Raw genomic sequence first — 19,466 nt, 5'->3', positions numbered from 1 at the left:
TTGTGTAGAATTCTGTGTGTGTGATGATCCTGCTCACAAGTATAGCATGTTCTTCCCTGACAGTTGTGTCATTGCAGCAGAGAAGATTTTACTTTTAGCCTACAACAGTGGTTCTCAACCTTTTTAATGCCGCGACCCCCAACCGGTTGTAAGTCGAAGACTACTCAACCGGTCTTAAGTTGAGGACTACTCAACTGGTGCAGCACCGTTTGCAGAATGGGACTTTTGGCGGGCTCAGCAGGGCAGAGACAGCCTGGACAATTCCTATTGGCTTTTGAAAGCCAATAGAATTAGACTCTATTCAAGAGAGTCTATTCTATTGGCTTTCAAAAGCCAAGAGAATAAAAGGGAGTAGCACAGCCAGGGAAAAGAGGGGAAAAAATGGCGGACTCGTTGTTTGGCGATCCCCGTGAAATGGTCGTTCAACCCCAAATGGGGTCCCGACCCACAGGTTGAGAACGACTGGCCTACAAAATAGAGAACAAGATGAACATCATTAGAGATCTGTAACAATAAAGGCAATTCCAACTCAGAAGGTAGCGTAAAGCCTTGTTGCCAATAACAGCCTGAGTGATCTCCAAAATGCAGCAGCATTAGATTAATGTCTTGACTGGTGATGAAATTAGTCCATTAGGTGCTTCTAATCCCAAACCATTAAGAACTTTGTAGGTTAACATCAAGCATATGGCCTGGCCTACACTGTTAGTTTTAGTACATTTTAAGGTTATCCTTCCCTTTTATCTGCTGTTTGGCTGAGAGAGGGTGAAATAAGCTTAACGTTGCTTAATGCACTTAGTGATTGGAAGTGAATATCTTTTAATCACCCAGTTTTATTCCAGCCAAGTTATTTTAAAATATCCTGATGATTAAAAGGATAATCTGAACGGGAGAAAGAACTTTTAATGTAATGTGAGAATGGAAAAGGAAATACATTTTTAAAAACTCTACCTGCACATGCTCATATGATCATTCTTCCCGAAGAATATTAAAAAGGAGAAAATAGTTAAAACTGTATTGATAGCAAATTTTGATCTAGTTAAATAAATCTGAAGGTTTTTTTTTTTAATATATTGGGATACATTTGTGGACATGACCACATTTCAAGAGGTTGGTGCAATCCCACTTCTAAGTTTAGTATACATTTCAAAGGTGCTTCGGGGAGTATTGGAAAGACCAGGAAGTTTTGCAGTTTCTCAAGAAATAAGCTGAAGCAAAATTGAAATGAAATATGAAAATCAGAAAAAGTGGCTTGAACGCAACTAAGATGAAAATGAAAACAAGGATGATAAGCAGTGATCACTTGCTACACCAGTGTTTCTCAACCTTGACAATTTTAAGGCATGTGGACTTCAACTCCCAGAATTCCACAGCCAGCAATGCTGGCTGTGGAATTCTGGGAGTTGAAGTCCACATGCCTTAAAATTGTCAAGGTTGAGAAACACTGTGCTACACCATCTCCAGTTCTCAGGTAAGCACTCGGTTTCCGACTCAGAAGAACCATTTCACAAGGTATTATCTGTGAACACTCTTAGTGCCTTGGCTGCAGAAATTGCTTTATTCTATGGTAGCATAGAAGCACGGAGCAGTAAGAGGTCCTGTTCCCTGAGATACTGTAGGAGTCCTTTCTGCATCTGCCTCTCCTTTTCGTTATTTTGTAAAATCTGCTCTCGCTTTTGGGACCTCTGGCAATTGGCAGCTTCCTTCTTCTTATTTTCTGCCTCCTGTTCCTTCAGGGCAATTTCTGCATTCTTTTGCATGACTTCTTTTCTATTCCTGAGAAGTGCCTACAGAAAAAGAAGATAAAATTACTTGATTATTCTGCATGTTTACAGCTCTTCTACCAATTCTTCTTTGCAAAGACATTTTATTGCATCAAACTTGTTAACAAAATAGTAATGCGATTCTATGAGAGCCAGTTTGGTGTGGTTAAGGTCTAGAAACCAGGAGACTGTGAATTCTAGTCCTATGTTAGGCATTAAAGCTGACTGGTTGACTTCAGCCAGTCACTCTCTCTCAGTCCAACTAATCTCACATAATCCCTGCTGTTGTTGTGGAAAAGAGGAAGGAGTATTGATAGGCTTGCCACACTGATTTGCATATGAAAAAAAGGCAGGCTAAAAATCTAAAAAAAATTACTGAAAGAAAAATAAATGGAAAAAAAATATAGCATGGAAGTTTTAACTCGTGAAGAAGACAATTTCCCCCAAATTGGCCAAGTTGCTTCAAAGTTCCAACTAATTCAAATACTGCTAGAATATATAGAGTAGCAAATTTCAGTAATAAGGTAGGCTTTGGAGTAGTAATTAAGCAGGATTTTGATTACGCTTACCTCGCTGTTCTTCCCTCCCTTCCTCCTTTTCCTTTCCCTACCCAGAAGGGGTTTATCCCCAGCAGGTATTATGAGATTGGCTTGGAAACTGTCACTGAAAATGAAGATTACTTGATTGCAGTAGCAGCCCAGCAGCAGCCTGTAGCATTGAAGCAGCCACAACTTCCTCAAATTTCAATCCCTTGGGGGTCATGGGTCCTGGATTTTGAATGTATTCTTTAAATTAATCCATTGGTTAATTTAGGGTAGCTTGGTTCAAAAATTGTTGCTCTATGTTGCACTATTTTGTCCAGTTAAAGTTCACAAGAATTAGAGTTTAACTGTATACAGATATTTATATACATATTTGTAGTGGTATATATGTGCATGTGTGGGTACACACACACACACACACACATGAAATTTGCTTAATTCTGAATAATTAACCCTCAACATTTCCAAGCATAGGGTTCTGAGCAGAAATTCTGATTAAAAATGAAGAAAACACTTGCTTCTTTAAATATTCATATCTATAATTTCTTTCCTACATTTGTAATCCATCCCACTTTCAACTTCTGATCCCTCAAATGCAGTCAGAATAATCCATGCAAATGACTCTGATCTGCCATATGTTGACCTCATAACATTTATCTCAGCAGAAAGTTACATTTTCTTTGGCGGAGGTGGCAACTCTTCCTGATAATGCCTCATCTCCCCTATTTTTCTCTCGTACAAAGAATTTTTTCAGAAATTTGGAAAAGAGGAAAGTAGAACAGACTCATGTTCTCACCAGCCTCTTTTTTTCCTGGTCATCAATCATTTGATTATATTTTGCCAGCTGCTTCTCCCTCTGCTTGTGCTGTGCCTTTAAGAATTCCTTCCTTTGGTTATCTTTCTTTCCTTCTTCTTCCCACAAATGGGACTCCTGCCTTCTCCTCTCTGCTGTTGCCTCCCGCAGCTGCTCCAGGTGCCGCTCAGCCCTGTCATTCTGCTCCTGCAGCTTTTGTGAGCCTTGCAATGTCCGCTGGAGAAACTGCTGCCTGTTTAAAGAATGAGCTCAGCTTTTAACCTGTTTGTTTTTTTTAAAAAATAGACCCTATTTCTTTATAAGCATATCCCAGTATGCTAAATAAAACAATGAGCAACAAAACTTTACTTCTGAATTCACATTTTAAGTTTGCAAGCCTTTGTAGAGTTAGGCTTATATGAGATCATTTCAGAAAAAATAATTAGGCATGTTTAATTTTTCACATGATCAGGGTTCATACAATCCCAGGGAAAGCATACATAGGAAAATACTAAATAGGAACAGATGAAATCTAACATCACCATGTTCATGGACAGCAATTGAAAAAAAGGAATTGTTACCATTTCTTTTAACAATTATGATCCATTTTCATATATTTTATCAACATGTGAATGATGTGTGATAAATACTATTTCAATTTTTACAATGAGGACTACGAGATCTCAAGTTTTTGACACAGGTGGAACTTAATCTCTCATTCTGTGGCTGAAGCAAGAACATTCTATTTGAATATTATCTCCCATAAGTAACAAGAATTGAAAGCAAAAGTCACAGAAGAACTCTGTAGCTTCAGTTTATTCTCTTCTAACCAATCTGGGGGTACAGCACTCCATTACCTCTTATTTTCAAGCCGCATCTCTCTTTTGTGATGGCTTTCCTGTTGTTGTTGCTCTTTCTTAAGCTGTCTCTGCTCCCACTTTTGCCGTTTGAAGTTTATCTTAGTTGGGTTGGCATCCACATCTCTGGGACCATCCCAAGGGGCTTCCTTCTCTATTAATCTCTGGGGGAAAAAAGATCCCTTTATATCAGGGTAAGTTTTTTCCAAGTCTGTCTGTTAGTTTTCACCTCAAAGCAAAGCTGAAGTGCCCCTCAGATGGTTTAGGCCTAGTACTTCATAAATGAACTATGCACAACTGTGGTCTTCAAAAGCTGCCTTTCCCTGTAATATTATATAGATGAGAGGAGGAATATTTTCACCTGTCCAGATGGTGGTGCACTGTAGCTCCTTCTCATGTGCAAAACAGATTCAATAGCTAAACGATCTTTCTTCAGTGACCTGTCCACCCAGTCAAGCTTATCCTGGAGTTTGGAATTGTTAGCAAAGTAAGTTTTCTGAGAAGTATTTCTTTGGGAAAGCTGGGTTAAAGATCCACTCAGGTTGGGCTGTAAAAAACCTGTTATATGAGATAATTACATTCACTGCAGAGGTAAATAATAATAATAATGGTATAGATATAATGAAGTCATTGATTTGAAAAGGGGAAACATCATGTAGCTATAGATGGCTACTTGCCCTAAGTTACATTCCTTTTATGTGGTTGATGTCTCTGAAGAAATGAAAAATCTGGCTCCTCAGATATTACTCTGGTGCAACCACCAGTGTTCCTCCTGTTTGGTTTTGCTATCTCAGGATTTAGTTGATAATTGAAGGCTATGTGTCCCTCACTCTTGCTTACAGTGATCTCTTTAATGTAGTTCCCCCTTTTTTTAAAAAAAAAAAAATGAGGATTCTTCTATTGATTGTTCTTCTATGTTCTATGTTTTTAATGCAATTTCCTTCACTTGATGTCTCTAAAAACATTGAGGTTAAGGACAATAACCTTTTTCTCAAGGATAATTGCACTTAGAATTCATCAGAAAAGAAAATGAGTACAAAGAATCACATCTGTATCATAATGACACAATATGCGATGTAGCCATGGCAATATTGTAAATGTACAAATCCAAAGACAGAGGGATCCCTGGAGCCTCATTCATACCAGAAACAAGAAATACTGTTCTCCTGAGAGAGGGCAATGGAGGCCCCTCTGCTGATCAGTGACATCACCAGATCTCCTGACCTCCTCTTTATTGAGAGCGGAAAGAAGCTGAATGTGCCCAAAAGATTAAGGTAAAATATGCTAATACATTAGTTTCAATGTCTATGAGCAAGTCACCAAAACACCCCACATCTCTTTTAATAGAGTTACACACAGAGCTTCCGGTGGGAGGCGACGGCGATGGCGGCTAGCTTTTAGCCGTCCAGCTGGGGAAGTGTCAGAGCCGCGGAGCGCAGCGCGCATCAGCTGGCCCGCGGCTCGGAAATCCCTTCCCGGGCAAAGGGAAGGGATAGAGAACGCAAGAGTAGAGGTAGAACCCCTGAACCCCCTCTGGATTTATTTCTAGAGGGGGTGAAAGGAGTGTTCCCTCGGAGCTCTTGCTGATCTCCGCCTCCCAGCTGTTTTTGCTTCCTTGGAAGCAAAAGAAACCGCCGCTTCTATCTCCGTGTTTACAGCATTTTGGTGAGTAATTTTTAAACGGACGGAGCAGTTTAAAGGACTTTTTCTTATATTTTAGGTGTTTATTTTTTTATCTTTTGATTTTTACTATTTTTCCTCCTTTTCTTTGTTATACTAGTGAAAGGACTTAAGATGGCGTTTTGAAAGTGTCGGAGTTTTTTTTTCCTTTCTCTTTTGTTTTACTTTCCCTTTTTAAGGATTGTTTTTTGCTTTTGCTTTTGCTTTTGGCTTAGAATTTTTTTTTTTTGAATTGTTTGCTCTTTTATTACTTATTCTTGGGATTTATTCTGGACTTTTAATGATTATAGTTTGTCTCTTTTTAAAAATTCTTTTTTTCTTTTTTTCCTCCTCCCTTTTTGGCTGGAGGGGAAAGGGAAGTGACAATTGTGCTTTTTAAAATGGCTTCAAAGAGGCAGCAGCCTTCCTCAGTACCCAAGGTTATTTCTTCTCCTATAACTTCCACTGCACAGCTACAACAACAATCTAAACATGCACCACCGGCTCAGCCACCACCCTCCCCTCCTCTACCTGGACTTTCAGTGCAAGAGGTTAGAGGCATAATGGGAGAGATTGTAGTTCAAATGAGAGAGGAAATGACTCAATTTGTTTCACAGATTAAATCAGAAATTAAATCTGATCTCAAAGAAGAGATAACGGGGATAAAGTCTAAATTGCAAGAAAATAATAATGAATTACGACAAGATATACTGGCAGCTGTTTCAGGTTTGGCTACTGTGGTGGTTAAGCTCGATGCAAGGCTTGAGGAAGTGGAAGACAAAGTTGACTCTTTAGATGACAAAATTCAAGACGTGGAAAGGAAGGTGGACTCCTCACAAGAAGATATTTTGATGTTTCAATACAGACAAATGGAGTATGCTCTGAGGATTAGAGGCCTCAAGGAAGATATGAATCAAGATTTGATGGAGGTGGTTCTTAGTGATCTGGCGCTGGCTTTGGATATGGATAAAGGAGAATTACAGAGAGAAGTAGAAAAAATTTATAGACTCAACTCCTGGATTGCTAAGCAGAAGAATTTGCCCAGAGATGTGGTGATTTACTTTACAAAGAAGTCCCTGCGGAATGAGATTATACAAGCTTTTTACAACAAAAGATTTCAGATTGCCGCCCAAGATGTCATCATTCTAAAGGAAATCCCATCTAAAATTTTAAGAAGTAGGAAAGACTTTGCTTTTTTAACCAATGAGCTTAAAGCTAGATCGATGCCATTCAGATGGGAAATTCCGATGGGTATCGTTTTGAGCCATGCTGGGACACGTTACAGATTGAACACAGTTGACAAAGCTAGAGATTTCTATACTTCGGTCCTGAGTGCAGGCTCAACTTCATCTGGTCGGAAATCTTTGAGTGCTAAGGAACCTGAGCAGCAATCTGAGGCACTAGATTTGGTTTCCGCAGGGATGATAGAAGTGGCAAAGCAACGCCAAACGGAGGCTAAAGAGCAGAGGATGACTCGTGCAGCTTATAAGCGTAAAGAGAAAGAGCAACGTAAAAAAGAGCCCAAAGAGAATTCTCCTGGAAGTGCATCACCGCCGGTGGGAGGAGCAAGACCCAAGAGTTATGCAACACACGCAGCTCTGTCAGAGTTTGATGGTGTCTTCTCCAGGCTGCGTGCCAAGGGAGATGGCAAAGTTTTTGACCTGGAATGTTAATGGATTGAATTCTCCTCAGAAACGGAAAAAAATCTTTTATTATTTGAAACAACATACCAATGATGTTATTTGTTTACAGGAAACTCATATTCTACTTAAAGATCAGAAATATTTAGTTAATGCTCGTTTGGGATCTCATTTTATATCTCCTGCACCTGGGAAGAAAGGGGGAGTTGTTATATATGTCAAACAAAACCTGCCAGCTTGTCTGGTAGAATCAGATCCCCAGGGGAGATATGTGATGATTGAACTTGGTATTTATGGTAAGAAAGTACTTATAGTTGGACTTTATGCTCCAAATCAACAACAGGAACAATTTTATAAACAGTTACACCAAAAAATAACTTTGCTTGATTATAGATCGGTGGTATTAATGGGTGATTGGAATGGTGTCTTAGATACACAAAGGGATAAGAAAGGTTCCTCTCCTTTTCTTAAACAAGCAAGGCTACCTAAAGCCTTTTTTGATATGAAAGAAGACTGGGAATTAAGGGACTATTGGCGGGAACGTAATCAAGAGGAGAGAGACTTTACTTTTTTTTCTGACAGACACCAATCTTTTTCAAGAATTGACTTTTTCTTGATTACCACGGATTTGTATAATAAAGTAAAGAATGTAAAGATTTTTCCTAGATCACTGACGGATCATAGTCCAGTTTGGATGGAGTTGATTCAAGAGAAAGAGGAAAGAAGATCCTGGAGAGTTAATGAAAATTTGTTTAGACAAGAGAAGAATGTTCAAAAACTAAAGGAGTGTTTAAAGGACTATTTTGCTTTGAATATGTATAAGGGGACTTCAATGTCAATGGTATGGGATGCAGGTAAAGCATTTATGCGCGGTGTTTTGATAAAAATGAATAATTTTTATAAGCGAAATCAGACTCAGAAACGTAGAGAACTTGAAGATGAAATTAAACTAAAAGAAAGGGCTTTGATTCTAAATCCTTCTGATGAAAGTACTAAAGAATCTGTAAAGTTATTAAGGTCACAATTTAATATGTTGATAGCAGATCAAGCTGCAACCAATTTATTATTTATGAAACAAAATACATTTTGTAATGCTAATAAGCCGGGGAGATGGTTGGCTTATCAATTAAGAAAGAAACAGAGACTGAGAATAATAGAGAAAATAAATTATAAGGGTAAACTAGTTTCTCAGAAGGAATTAATTAAAAAATCTTTTTTGGATTATTATCAAAACCTATACAAATCTACTAATGTACAACTGTTAGATATAAATAAATATTTAGCTGAGGCAAGTTTTCCTAAACTGACTGAGGATCAGAAATATGAAATTAATGGTTTAATTACTAAGGAGGAAATCGCCTCAGCAATTCAACAATTGAAATTAGGGAAAGCACCGGGTACGGATGGGTTAACAGCTGTTTATTATAAAGCTTTAATGGAGGAGATGATTCAACCATTAAATGATCTTTTTAATGGTATCTTACAGGGTTTAGAGATTCCTCCTTCATGGCGTAGTGCTTTTATATCATTGATTCCAAAGGAGGATCAAGATCTTACTTTACCAAAAAACTATAGGCCTATATCTCTTTTAAACGTGGATTATAAGATATTTGTAAAAATTTTGGTAAATAGGCTTATGAGGGTGGTGCATCATCTTGTGCATAAAGATCAATCAGGGTTTATAACAGGAAGGTATATGAAAAACAATGTTAGACAAATTATTAACTTATTAGAATACTTAGATAAGAACAACCAAGTTCCTGCAGGGCTCATATTTTTAGATGCTGAAAAAGCATTTGACCAACTGAATTGGCATTTTATGCTAAGAGTAATGGAAGAAATGAATTTTGGTGAAAACATATTACAAGCCCTTAAGGTAATATATCAAAAACAAACAGCACAACTTATTGTTAATGGAGGTTTGTCGGAGGTTTTCACAATAGAGAAAGGTACTAGACAGGGGTGTCCTTTATCGCCATTGTTGTTTGTTTTAACATTGGAAATATTATTGATTAAAATTCGAGAGTCTCAGGAAATTAAAGGAATATATGTTAATAAAAAAGAATATAAGTTGAGAGCTTTTGCGGATGACTTGGTTGTTACTTTGTCGCAACCTGATTATTCTGTAGTAAACTTATTACAGTTGATTCACCATTATGGTTTGGTCTCGGGTTTTAAGATTAATGTAAATAAGACTAAAATTTTACCTAAAAATTTGTCGAGTCAGGAGAAGCAGATTTTGGTTAACTCGACGGGTTTTGAGATTGTTAATAAGGTAAAATATTTGGGGGTGATGCTGTCTGTTTCTAATGCAAAACTATTTAAAAATAATTATGAAAGGTTGTGGGTCGGGGTACAGAAAGACTTGAAGAATTGGGAAAAGCTGCAATTATCCCTCATGGGAAGAATTGCAGTGATAAAAATGAATATTCTACCCAAGTTTCTTTTTTTGTTTCAAATGTTACCAATTTTGAAAAATGAGATTAATTTAAATGAGTGGCAGAAGGGTCTCAATAAATTTATTTGGGCAGGGAAAAAACCAAGGGTTAAGTTCAAAATTATGCAAGACTTCCGTGAGAGGGGCGGACTCAAGGTACCAAATTTGAAATTATATTATGATGCGGTGGTTTTAACATTAATTAGTGACTGGGTAAATTTGACAAATTCTGAGATACTTTATCTAGAGGGATGGGATTTACTTTATGGGTGGCATGCCTATTTAATATTTAATAAAAAAATAGATTGGGCTTTTAAATCTCATATTTTAAGAATTTCTTTACTTAGGATTTGGAGAAAATATTATAAAAGTGATTTTAAAGTACCATTATGGGCTATACCTTGGCATGCGATAGAAGGAATAAAAAGAGGGGTTAAAATGGATATGGTGTCTTACAGACAGTTACTTAAATGGGATGGACAAAACTGGCAATTAAAATCACGGGAAGAATTAGCACAAGAAAATTTTACTTATTCTTGGTTCCAATATAGGCAACTACTAGATAGATGGAAGATGGATTGTAAGGTGGGTTTTCTTAGAGAAGATGAAAATCTTATTAAGCAACTGAAGGATCAAAGACAAACCCACATTAAGAGAATTTATGGGGTTTTAGTTGAATTGGACTCAGAAACGGAACTAATTAAAGATTGTATGATTAGATGGGCGCAGAACTTTGGTGAGCCAGTTTCATTGGACACCTGGGAAACTATTTGGGTGAGAAATGTCAAATTTACTCAAGCACAGAATCTAAGGGAGAATTTTTATAAAATGTTTTATAGATGGCACCTTGATCCACAAAAAATGTCTTACATGTACCCTGACGTGCAACCTAAATGTTGGAGATGTGGTTATAAGGAGGCTTCCTATTATCATATTTGGTGGTCATGTAGAGAGATAAAAGCATTTTGGATCAAAATATGGTGGAATATCCAGAGAATTTTTAGAAGGAGGGTAAAATTTACTCCGCAATTATTTTTGTTAGGTATTGTTACAGATTGTGATACAAAGGAGGTTGTATTGATGTTAAACTTGATCACAGCCGCGAGGCTGTTAATTGGACAATATTGGAAGAAGGAATCTTTGCCTACATTGCAGGAATGGTTTTTTAAAGTAGCTTATCTGGCAGAAATGGCAAAGATTTCGGCTTTCTTAAAGCAACAAACGCAAGAGAAGTTTTTTGCTATCTGGGACAAATGGATAAAATTTATACAATTTAGATTGGGTATACAAAAATATTATATAGCTTTTTCATAAGTTTTATTTTTATATATATTATAGATATCTTTTTTATATATATAAATATAAAGTTTTTAATTTAATTTTTATTTTTATTTTTATTTTTTTATTATTATTTCTTAAGCCTATATTCTGCTCTGGGAAGCTCAGGGGGGGGGAAGGGAGGGTTTTTGGGAGGGGTGTGGGGTGGGGGGTTTTTTTTTATATGTATTGTTTAATTTTTTTTTCTTTTGTATATGTTGTTTTTTGTTCTGTATTGTTCTTGTTTTTTTTTGTAAAATTTATAAAACTTTTAATAAAAAAAAAAAAAAAAAAATAGAGTTACACACAGTTCTGTTTTTGTTGAGTTGTCCATTTGCCTGTATTGGTCGCTATATCAACCATGGTGCCAGTATTGTTCATTGTATCTTCCGAATCCATCGCTTTCTGGTCCTACCAAAAATCAAGAAAAAAGCCCCACTGAATACAGTAAAGATGATAAGGATGGAAATACTTAACTATCCTATGATGTTCAGCTTAGGAAAAAATTTTAACATTTGGCAATAGCTTCTAATTGCTTTGGGGAATAGGGCGTGGGGAGATTTCTTGCCAGAGATGTGAGCTATAAGCTAATCAACATAATCTTGTACCTTACTGGGTTCTACAACTTTGATTTCCTTCTCTTCCCAAGATTTTGCATCTGCTAAATTTGTTTCCGTCTTTTGTTTGCTGCTATCTTCTTTTGCATTCTTATCATTTTCCAAAGTGGGAGGTGTGCCTTTTGAAAATTGGTCTTCTAATTTCTTGCTCAACTCCTCTTTTGATGGGCTGACTCTTGGTATCAAAGCATCATCTGCCCATGTTGAACTTATTGGAGATATACTATGATTCTGTAGTGGACAGCAGAAAGACCAAGGAGAAAAATGGGTATTGCTACCACAGACACCAATACAATGGATCTTTGGAGTCTGAGGCCAAGGCATCCAAGGTAAATGGTTTTGCCTGCAAGGTTCAGAAGCTCGGTATCCAGGTGGCACAACAGAAGGATAATCTGGATTCTGCTCCACCAACAGCTGCCTGGCTGTCAATGGCATCTGAAGCTCAAGAACAATGCGTTCATACAACAAAAGAGGGATCCTCACAGCAACATCTGCTGATATTGTCTTGGTCTGACCATTCCAGAAGTTAATCAGCACTTTGCTATTTTGAAAAGCTGTAAAGGGAAACACAAAGGGAGCCATATTTCAAAAGGAAACAACATCTGTCTCATTGCTATGCTAGGGGTGGCTCCAGCCACCACTATCAATAGATATTGCTCCTCTGTGGAAGTCTTTTAAAGCAAGGATAGGCAACCAGGCATAGGCAACTGTCTTGTACTGCAACATTTTTTTTTCTACCCAAAATTGTGTCACCTAGAATAAATGGGCAATTTGGAGGGAAGGGGGGGTGGTCTTCAGAACTGATTAAGTTTTCACAAGTTTTAAGTCAACCGTTTTAGTCATTAACTTGCTAACTCCTTCTCCCCAACAAGATACAGCTGAGTAGTTTTGCCCTGGTGGGGGAGACTATCTGCCACTATTTTAGAGCATAATTGTTGTTAACACTGGTATTTTCTATTTAAGGATATTTTTTATAATTACATGCTTAATTACATGTAATAATAATAATAATAATAAGAAAAGTCAGCTGACTATTCTAAAATCCATGTAATATTTGCAAAGAAACACCACCATCTTTTTGTGAATGCCCTTATAAACCTAATGCATTTTGGATGGCTGCGTGGAAGATTAAAAGGAGGGAAAGTAGTAGTTGCAGCCCCATTTCCCCTCCTCCCTCTACTTTATTTTTCCAAGCTCACCCCTACCCTTTTGAAAAGAGGCAAGTGTGGTATCCCTTTGTCTTCTGAGCAAAGATTGTAAAAATGCAATAGATGTTTGATGGACAGAGAGCAAATTAAGCCATACCTGAATAATCTGACCTGGTTTCTGCTACTTGGAGAACGATGCCTGGGCCATATCGTCTGCCGTTCTTCTCCCATGGAGCAAGGGTCCCATCTCCTGCAGATAATGGCTGCCACCTGGCATCATCGTAATGGATGATGTCATACAGAGGCACTTCTTGCCTTCGAAATGGAGGCTTACCTTTCCGTAATCGCTGGCATCTTTCAAACTCAACTAGAACATGTTCATTGGAATCCTGTGAAATGAAGCCAGAAATCCTGCCCTGTAAACCTGTATAAAGGTAAAGGTTTCACCTGTCCAGTCATGTCCAACTCTAGGGGGCAATGCTCATCTCCTTTCTTAGCCTTTCTTAGCATTGTCACTTTCATGGTCATGTGGCCAGCATGACTATAAGCTGAGGCACAAAGAACATGGTTACCTTCCCACTGAAATGGCACCTATTTATCCACTTACATTTGCATGCTTTCGAACTGCTAGGGAGGCAGAAGCTGGGGCAAGTAATGGGAGATCACCCTGTCATGCAGCACTCGGGTCTCGAACCCAGGCTGTCAGCTTTCCAGCATCTTTAACCGCTGAGCCATTGTGCCCCATAAATCTGTATAGAGTCATCTTATATTCACCATCTTCATTTTGAACCACACATCTCCAATATATAGAAAAGTCTATATTTCCATTTCAAAGACACTAAGTTTGTCTTGTTCTTTACAGTAAATTATTCTTAAAGTGGTTTCCATAGCACAACAGAACCATCAAACTGAATAAATGTAAACAGAGTACCATAGATGACATTTCATCAGAGCCTTGGCAAATAACTTTATCCTGCAGTCTTTTCAGACAGATTACTTCTCATGAGTGGCCCATGGCAGCTTGAGGAAGAGACAATGTGCAACTTTCCTGCTGCACCTTCCTCCATAGTAGCAGAAGCTTTGTTTAGCCTGGCCTTTAATACAAATACAGTCCCCCAAAACTTTTATAATATGTATTTGTATGGTCCAGACTGTACACTCAGCACTCCCATTTCCAATTTGATTTCCATAGGGACAGCCCTATGAGGAAAGTTATGCCGTAAGATAATGGCTAATTCATGACCTTCAAAATCACACCACCCTGGTTCAAAGAGACATCTATAAAATGGTACTCTTGTATAAGACACAACCCAAATGAACCATCAAGTCTGGCTGACATGGGAAAATTTCCCAGTCTTTTTAAAAAATCAGATGTGATGAAACCCACACAATCTACCTGTTTCAGCCCAACAGCACATACAAAACCAATGGTGGAAGAAGTCAATAGAGCAGAGGTAGTCAACCTTGGCTCTTTTATGACTTGTGGACTTCAATTCTCAGAATTCCTGAGCCAGCTTAGCTGGCTCAGGAATTCTGGGATTTGAAGTCCACGAGTCATAAAAGAGCCAAGGTTGACTACCCCTGCAATAGAGCAACATCTATAGATCCTCAACCCATTATATATTGAGATGATTAGTGAAAAATTACTAATTCAGGCAAAAAAGCTTACCTTCACCTTTTGGACAATATGACTGAGATAGTAATACCCATCTGTTTGTTTTCTGGCAAGGACTCGAATCCCTCTCAGCAAATGATGGCTGTTTGTGGAACAGTCTCCTAAATTCTCTTGCATGGAACTTCTTAAACACGTGTTACAAGTATCTGGACTCCATGTTCCCAAAGGAAACCTGTAAGAGAAGAAACCAACAGGCATTAGGAAGTACAAGATCGCTCACCAGAGAATTGGGATTACTGATATAAATGGATTAATAATAAGTATCAACCTTATTGGCACTTGCATCTTTATTCCAACATTGGTAAAATGATTAATAATAACATTAAAACCCATTGGTGCCTAAACTTACTGTTTTGTGCAATGATCTGTCAGTGGAGGGAAGCTGAGATGATTGCCGATGCTACCAGCATGATGAAAACCTAAATTACAGTCAGTCTTATCCTAAAAGGATGGAAGAAATTAGAGAGCAATAATTTGACATTCTTCTGGAAATTTAGACTGGTAAAGCTAAATAGTATTTGGGTCCTTTCCAACAATTTGATTTCATGTGTTGATTTACAGATTGTTCATTTCTTCATGATTAATAATATCAAAGTGTCATACTATGAATGGCAAGACAATTCTTCTTTTCAGTATGTCTGAATGCTCTCCATTAACTCCCTGATGCTTATGAAGAATTTTCTATCATGATTCATAGACTTACTTCTTCAACCAGACCTTCCTACAGTATTACCAGTTTTGTCCTCCTCTTTTCCTTCTACCTTTTAATATACACATTATGTTTTTATTAAATATGAATTTTATAGCTTTTACAATGTTTCATTAATTATGATTTTATTTTCTACTTTAATAATGGTTATTTTTGTTCTTTAAAACTGCTGCGAGATGGATGCCTCATAAAGGCATTAAAATAAATCAATGAAGGAAAAAAATGAGCCTTTGTAAAAGTAACTTAACAGACTGAATGTTCATGCGATCAAATGAATATAGTTTAACAAAGTCAGACTACTTTTCTTTAGCTAACCAAAGAGTCACAGTAGTTATCCCTCAAATCAAGTGGTCAGATTCAAAATGACATTTGTCATTTTACCTCACAGGAAGCTCCATCAATAGCTTGGAAAGTACCACCAGACATCTTGGCTATGTTCACCAATAGCTTTTGACAGCTAATTTTATTGTCCTCTCCATTTTCTACCAATTGCACAATATGCACTGGACACAATTGCTTTGTCTCTTTCAGGCGGCTACAGATTTCTTCCACTCTGCCTTCGGGCAAACCGCTGGTGAACAGGTATATTGCTTGGCAGCTGGGATCCTTTATTGCTTCTTCAATGGCATTCCAAGCATTGGCTTTCGCCTTGCTATTCATTTGCAGAGTTCTGATCCAAGAAGCTGCATCCATGATGTTGGTGAGGGAACATTCTACCAATTCATTCTGCCATTTTAACACCTGGAGAAGAAATGGGTTGTCTCTTCATTGGATCAAAATAGAAATGCAATTATAACATTGCATCTTTCAAACATTACTCCATTGAATAAATGTTGCTATATTTTGAAAATCTTTTTTAAACGGAGGCCCCTTCTCCCTGCACTAACAAATAGCATTGCTTTAATTTGGAGTGCTAATCAACACAATTGAAACTCAAATACTTTGGCCACTTAATGAGAAGGAAAGACTCATTGGAGAAGAGCCTAATGCTGGGAAAGATTGAGGGCAATAGAAGAATGGGGCGACAGAGAATGAAATGGCTGGATGGAGTCACTGAAGCAGTAGGTGTGAACTTAAATAAAGTCCAGAAAATGGTAGAGGACAGGAAGACCTGGAGGAATGTTGTCCATGGGGTTGCGATGGGTTGGACATGACTTCGCAATTAACAACAACAATCAACACAAACTTCATTATGTGGAAGCACTCTAGAGTGAAATAGCTCTTTTGTTCCCTTTCATAATTTTTTCATTACCTTGCTGGAACACCAGATGATATTGAACATGGAATCCATTAGTCTGCTACCCAGGGAATATAGAGTTTTTATCAGAAGTTCTTTCATGATATGTGGATTGGAAGGATTACATTCTGAGGTATACATGACAAAAATCACATTGTGTTCATGAATGCCAGCCAATAATGGTACAATAGTGTGACAGAGATGAGACATCCTAGATCACAAACATTAATCACACAAAATAACAATTAATGACAAATTTGTAAATGCATAAACATTTCATCAATGCTTTAAGTAGTTGCACAATGTTTTTGCTTTCAACAGTGGGATGAATCCAGGCTTAGTCAAGAGCTGTTGAAATTCGTGGAATTTAACTTAAATGTAACTTAGTTCCGACACATTTCTCTCTGCTTAATTTAAGATTAAATCCAAATCACTGCTTTCTGATTTTCCTAAATTTCCTATCTATTTATATTAGTATAAACTCTCCCAATTTCCCCAAATAATTTCTCTACAAATGTAAAGGGCATTCACATGCTTTTGTTTTCTTCTTCCAAAAAAGAAAGAATTCCTATAAAGCATTTTGAATATCAAAAAAGTTAGGTAACTTGTAATACCAATAGTGATAAACAATTGTCTTTTTTGGATTAATCTATATAAATTATGAATCATGGAATGATAAAATAAACTTTTGAAATCCGTTGCCACAAGACACTAAGATTTTATATACTGTTTTATTTTCAAGTTAGGGAGCCAGAACAGAAGGCTATTGGTTTAAATCTGGTGCATTCATGTAACACAGATATAAAGCTTCTTGCCATTGGTAAATGCTGAAACATGGATGAAGTCAGCCTTGAATCTGCTGGTCCTAAAGAGGGAGACCAGAACTGTGCACCTCTACACATTCTCTGAAACTATTATAATTAATTTCCTTGTGTTTGGAAATTCTTGTCCTGAGCAGCTGAAGCTCATAGGCTAGTGATGGCAAACCTTTTAGAGACCAAGTGCCCAAACTGCAACCCAAAACACACTTATGCATCGTTGGGTGCTGGGTGGGTGTGGCCCATTGGCAGGGTGTGGCCCATTGGGTGGGCGTGGCTGCAGTGGTAACGGCAGACTGGGTGGGACTAAAAAGTTCAATCAATCAATTCCAACTTTGCAAGATCTTTTTTTTTCCTGCGAGAAGTTGAAATTGACTGATTGAACTTTTTTTTTTTGTACACGGCAGCGGAGGCCTAAAGCAAAAAGGTTTTATAAAACCCAGCTGAAGGCCTAGGACTGGGGTGACGGTGCGCGTGCCCACAGAAAGGGCTCTGAGTGCCACCTCTGGCACCCTTGCCATAGGTTCGCCACCACTGTTTCTGAATCTGTCACTTGATTCTTTGTTAGGACTGCTCCATTCATCAATCAACCACCATCAATCAAATGTGGAACCTTAGAGTCAGGGGCACGACTGCTGTGAGTCAATAACATGGGCTCATATTTCATTATCATGTCTTGTTTAAAAGCTTCTAATCTAAAGGCACCTGTCTGGATGTTTTTAGAATCACTACAGAGTAGTCATTGATGGTCCTGGGTGCTACCGATGCCATAATCCATAACCATCTCTTCCACAAGGAAATCAGGGCCTATAAGTAGATTACCCAAAGTAACTTCCATTTAAAGATAAAAACAGTTAGACATCAATTTTTGAAAAGCCACCAAAAATAATTTCAAAATATACAAACATGCCAACTAACTAGCTAACTAAGTCAGTAACCGTATAACAGAATTGGAAGGGACCCTGGAGGTCTTCTGCTCCAACTCTCTGCTAAAACAAGATCCTTCTACCACCAGCCTTATACCACCATTCCAGACAAATGGCTGTCCAATATCTTCTTGAAAACCTCCAGCGGTGGGAGCACCCACAATATCTGGAGGCAAACCATTCCATTGTTTAACTATTCTCACTGTCAGGAAATTTCTCCTTAATTCTAGATTGGAACTCTCCTAAATAAGTTTCCATCTGGTACTTCTTGTCTTGCCCTCAGGCATTTTGGAGAATAGGGCAACCTCCTCCTGTCTGTGACAGCTCCTCAAATATTGGAAGACTGCTCTCAAGTAGTCCTAGTCCTTCTCTTGGTTAAAGTACTCTTGTTAGAGTCCTAGATAATACCCAGTTCCTGCATGTTTCTTCCTCCAGACTAACCATATAAACACAAAAATACAAAAAAAACCCCAAAACAAATGATAATACTAATGGGAAGTTTCTACTGGGAGGTTTCCCTATCCATAACAATGATATATCTCTTGTCTTTTTAATTTCTAAGAAACAGAGCAGTATCTTGTTCTGCTGTACTTACTGTTCACCCATCATATTTGCACAGGCCTCCCACCTTCTTGTAGGCTGCTACTCCCGGTCACCCCTTTCCTCTGCCTGTCTCCTAACTCACCGGAATCCAAATCACCACCTCGCTGCCTAGCAACCACCAGGCACCACAGACTAAACTAGGGATAGGCAACCTCGGCTCTTTTATGACTCATGGACTTCAACTCCCAGAATTCCTGAGCCAGCCACGAGTCGTAAAAGAGCGAGGTTGCCTACCCTGGACTAAACCATTTCTAGCCACCTCTATTGGGGAGGACAACCCTCTGCTGCATGTTTGCAACATGTCCCGCCCGCAGCAGTCAGCCTCGGCGGATCGCAAAAGAGCAAAGCAGAATAGGACTGAGTTAGTGGTGGGATGGGAGGAAGTACCAGGGCTAAACTGAAATTGTATTTTTTAAAAAATGATAGGAGGTGGCTTTAAAAAAATTATTTACAATAAAACTACTTGGACTTTGGTGTAGACTTCATGGGAGTTTTGTGTCCTTGCAGTTCCAGGAATCCAGCCCAGCTTGGAAGAATTTTGCTTTACTTTTTATCAGTTAACGTTCCGGTTCCACTCCGCGGATAACTTGAGAGCGATAACCAAACACGACCTTCTTTTTTTCCTGGACCAGACTCTAAAAGAACCCGTGCCCAGTTCCGTCAGAGGAACTATTCCGGGGCTCCCATTGGAGCGCGCTAAAGACAGGCAAACCTTCCAGCCAATCAGA

At 38.2% G+C, this 19,466-nt stretch overlaps 1 protein-coding gene across 8 annotated transcripts; it reads right to left on the bottom strand.

The window, feature by feature from the left end:
- Nucleotides 1-1,513: 1,513 nt before the first annotated feature.
- On the bottom strand, nt 1,514-19,331 carry LOC120316337. 8 transcript variants are annotated; one of them, XM_039361817.1, is made up of 13 exons: nt 18,731-19,331; nt 17,915-18,016; nt 16,407-16,602; nt 15,536-15,895; nt 14,795-14,886; nt 14,440-14,617; nt 12,928-13,159; nt 11,614-12,176; nt 11,314-11,416; nt 4,314-4,510; nt 3,953-4,116; nt 3,099-3,348; nt 1,514-1,784 (listed from the first exon to the last, which is right to left on the bottom strand). In XM_039361817.1, the coding sequence occupies exons 3-13, from the start codon at nt 16,599-16,601 to the stop codon at nt 1,560-1,562; spliced, it is 2,559 nt and encodes an 852-aa protein (XP_039217751.1). In that variant the 5' UTR covers nt 16,602; nt 17,915-18,016; nt 18,731-19,331; the 3' UTR covers nt 1,514-1,559. The 8 variants fall into 8 exon arrangements, with proteins under 8 accessions (XP_039217751.1, XP_039217774.1, XP_039217742.1 ...); XM_039361840.1 differs by having other exon boundaries at nt 19,191-19,331; XM_039361808.1 differs by lacking the exon at nt 17,915-18,016.
- Nucleotides 19,332-19,466: the final 135 nt, after the last annotated feature.

Source organism: Crotalus tigris, unplaced genomic scaffold, assembly GCF_016545835.1.
Source record: "Crotalus tigris isolate CLP2741 ecotype Arizona unplaced genomic scaffold, ASM1654583v1 scf7180000017588.1960692, whole genome shotgun sequence".
Taxonomy (NCBI): domain Eukaryota; kingdom Metazoa; phylum Chordata; class Lepidosauria; order Squamata; family Viperidae; genus Crotalus; species Crotalus tigris.
Note: the sequence above shows the minus strand (reverse complement) of the source record. Positions and strands in the feature narration are given on the sequence as shown.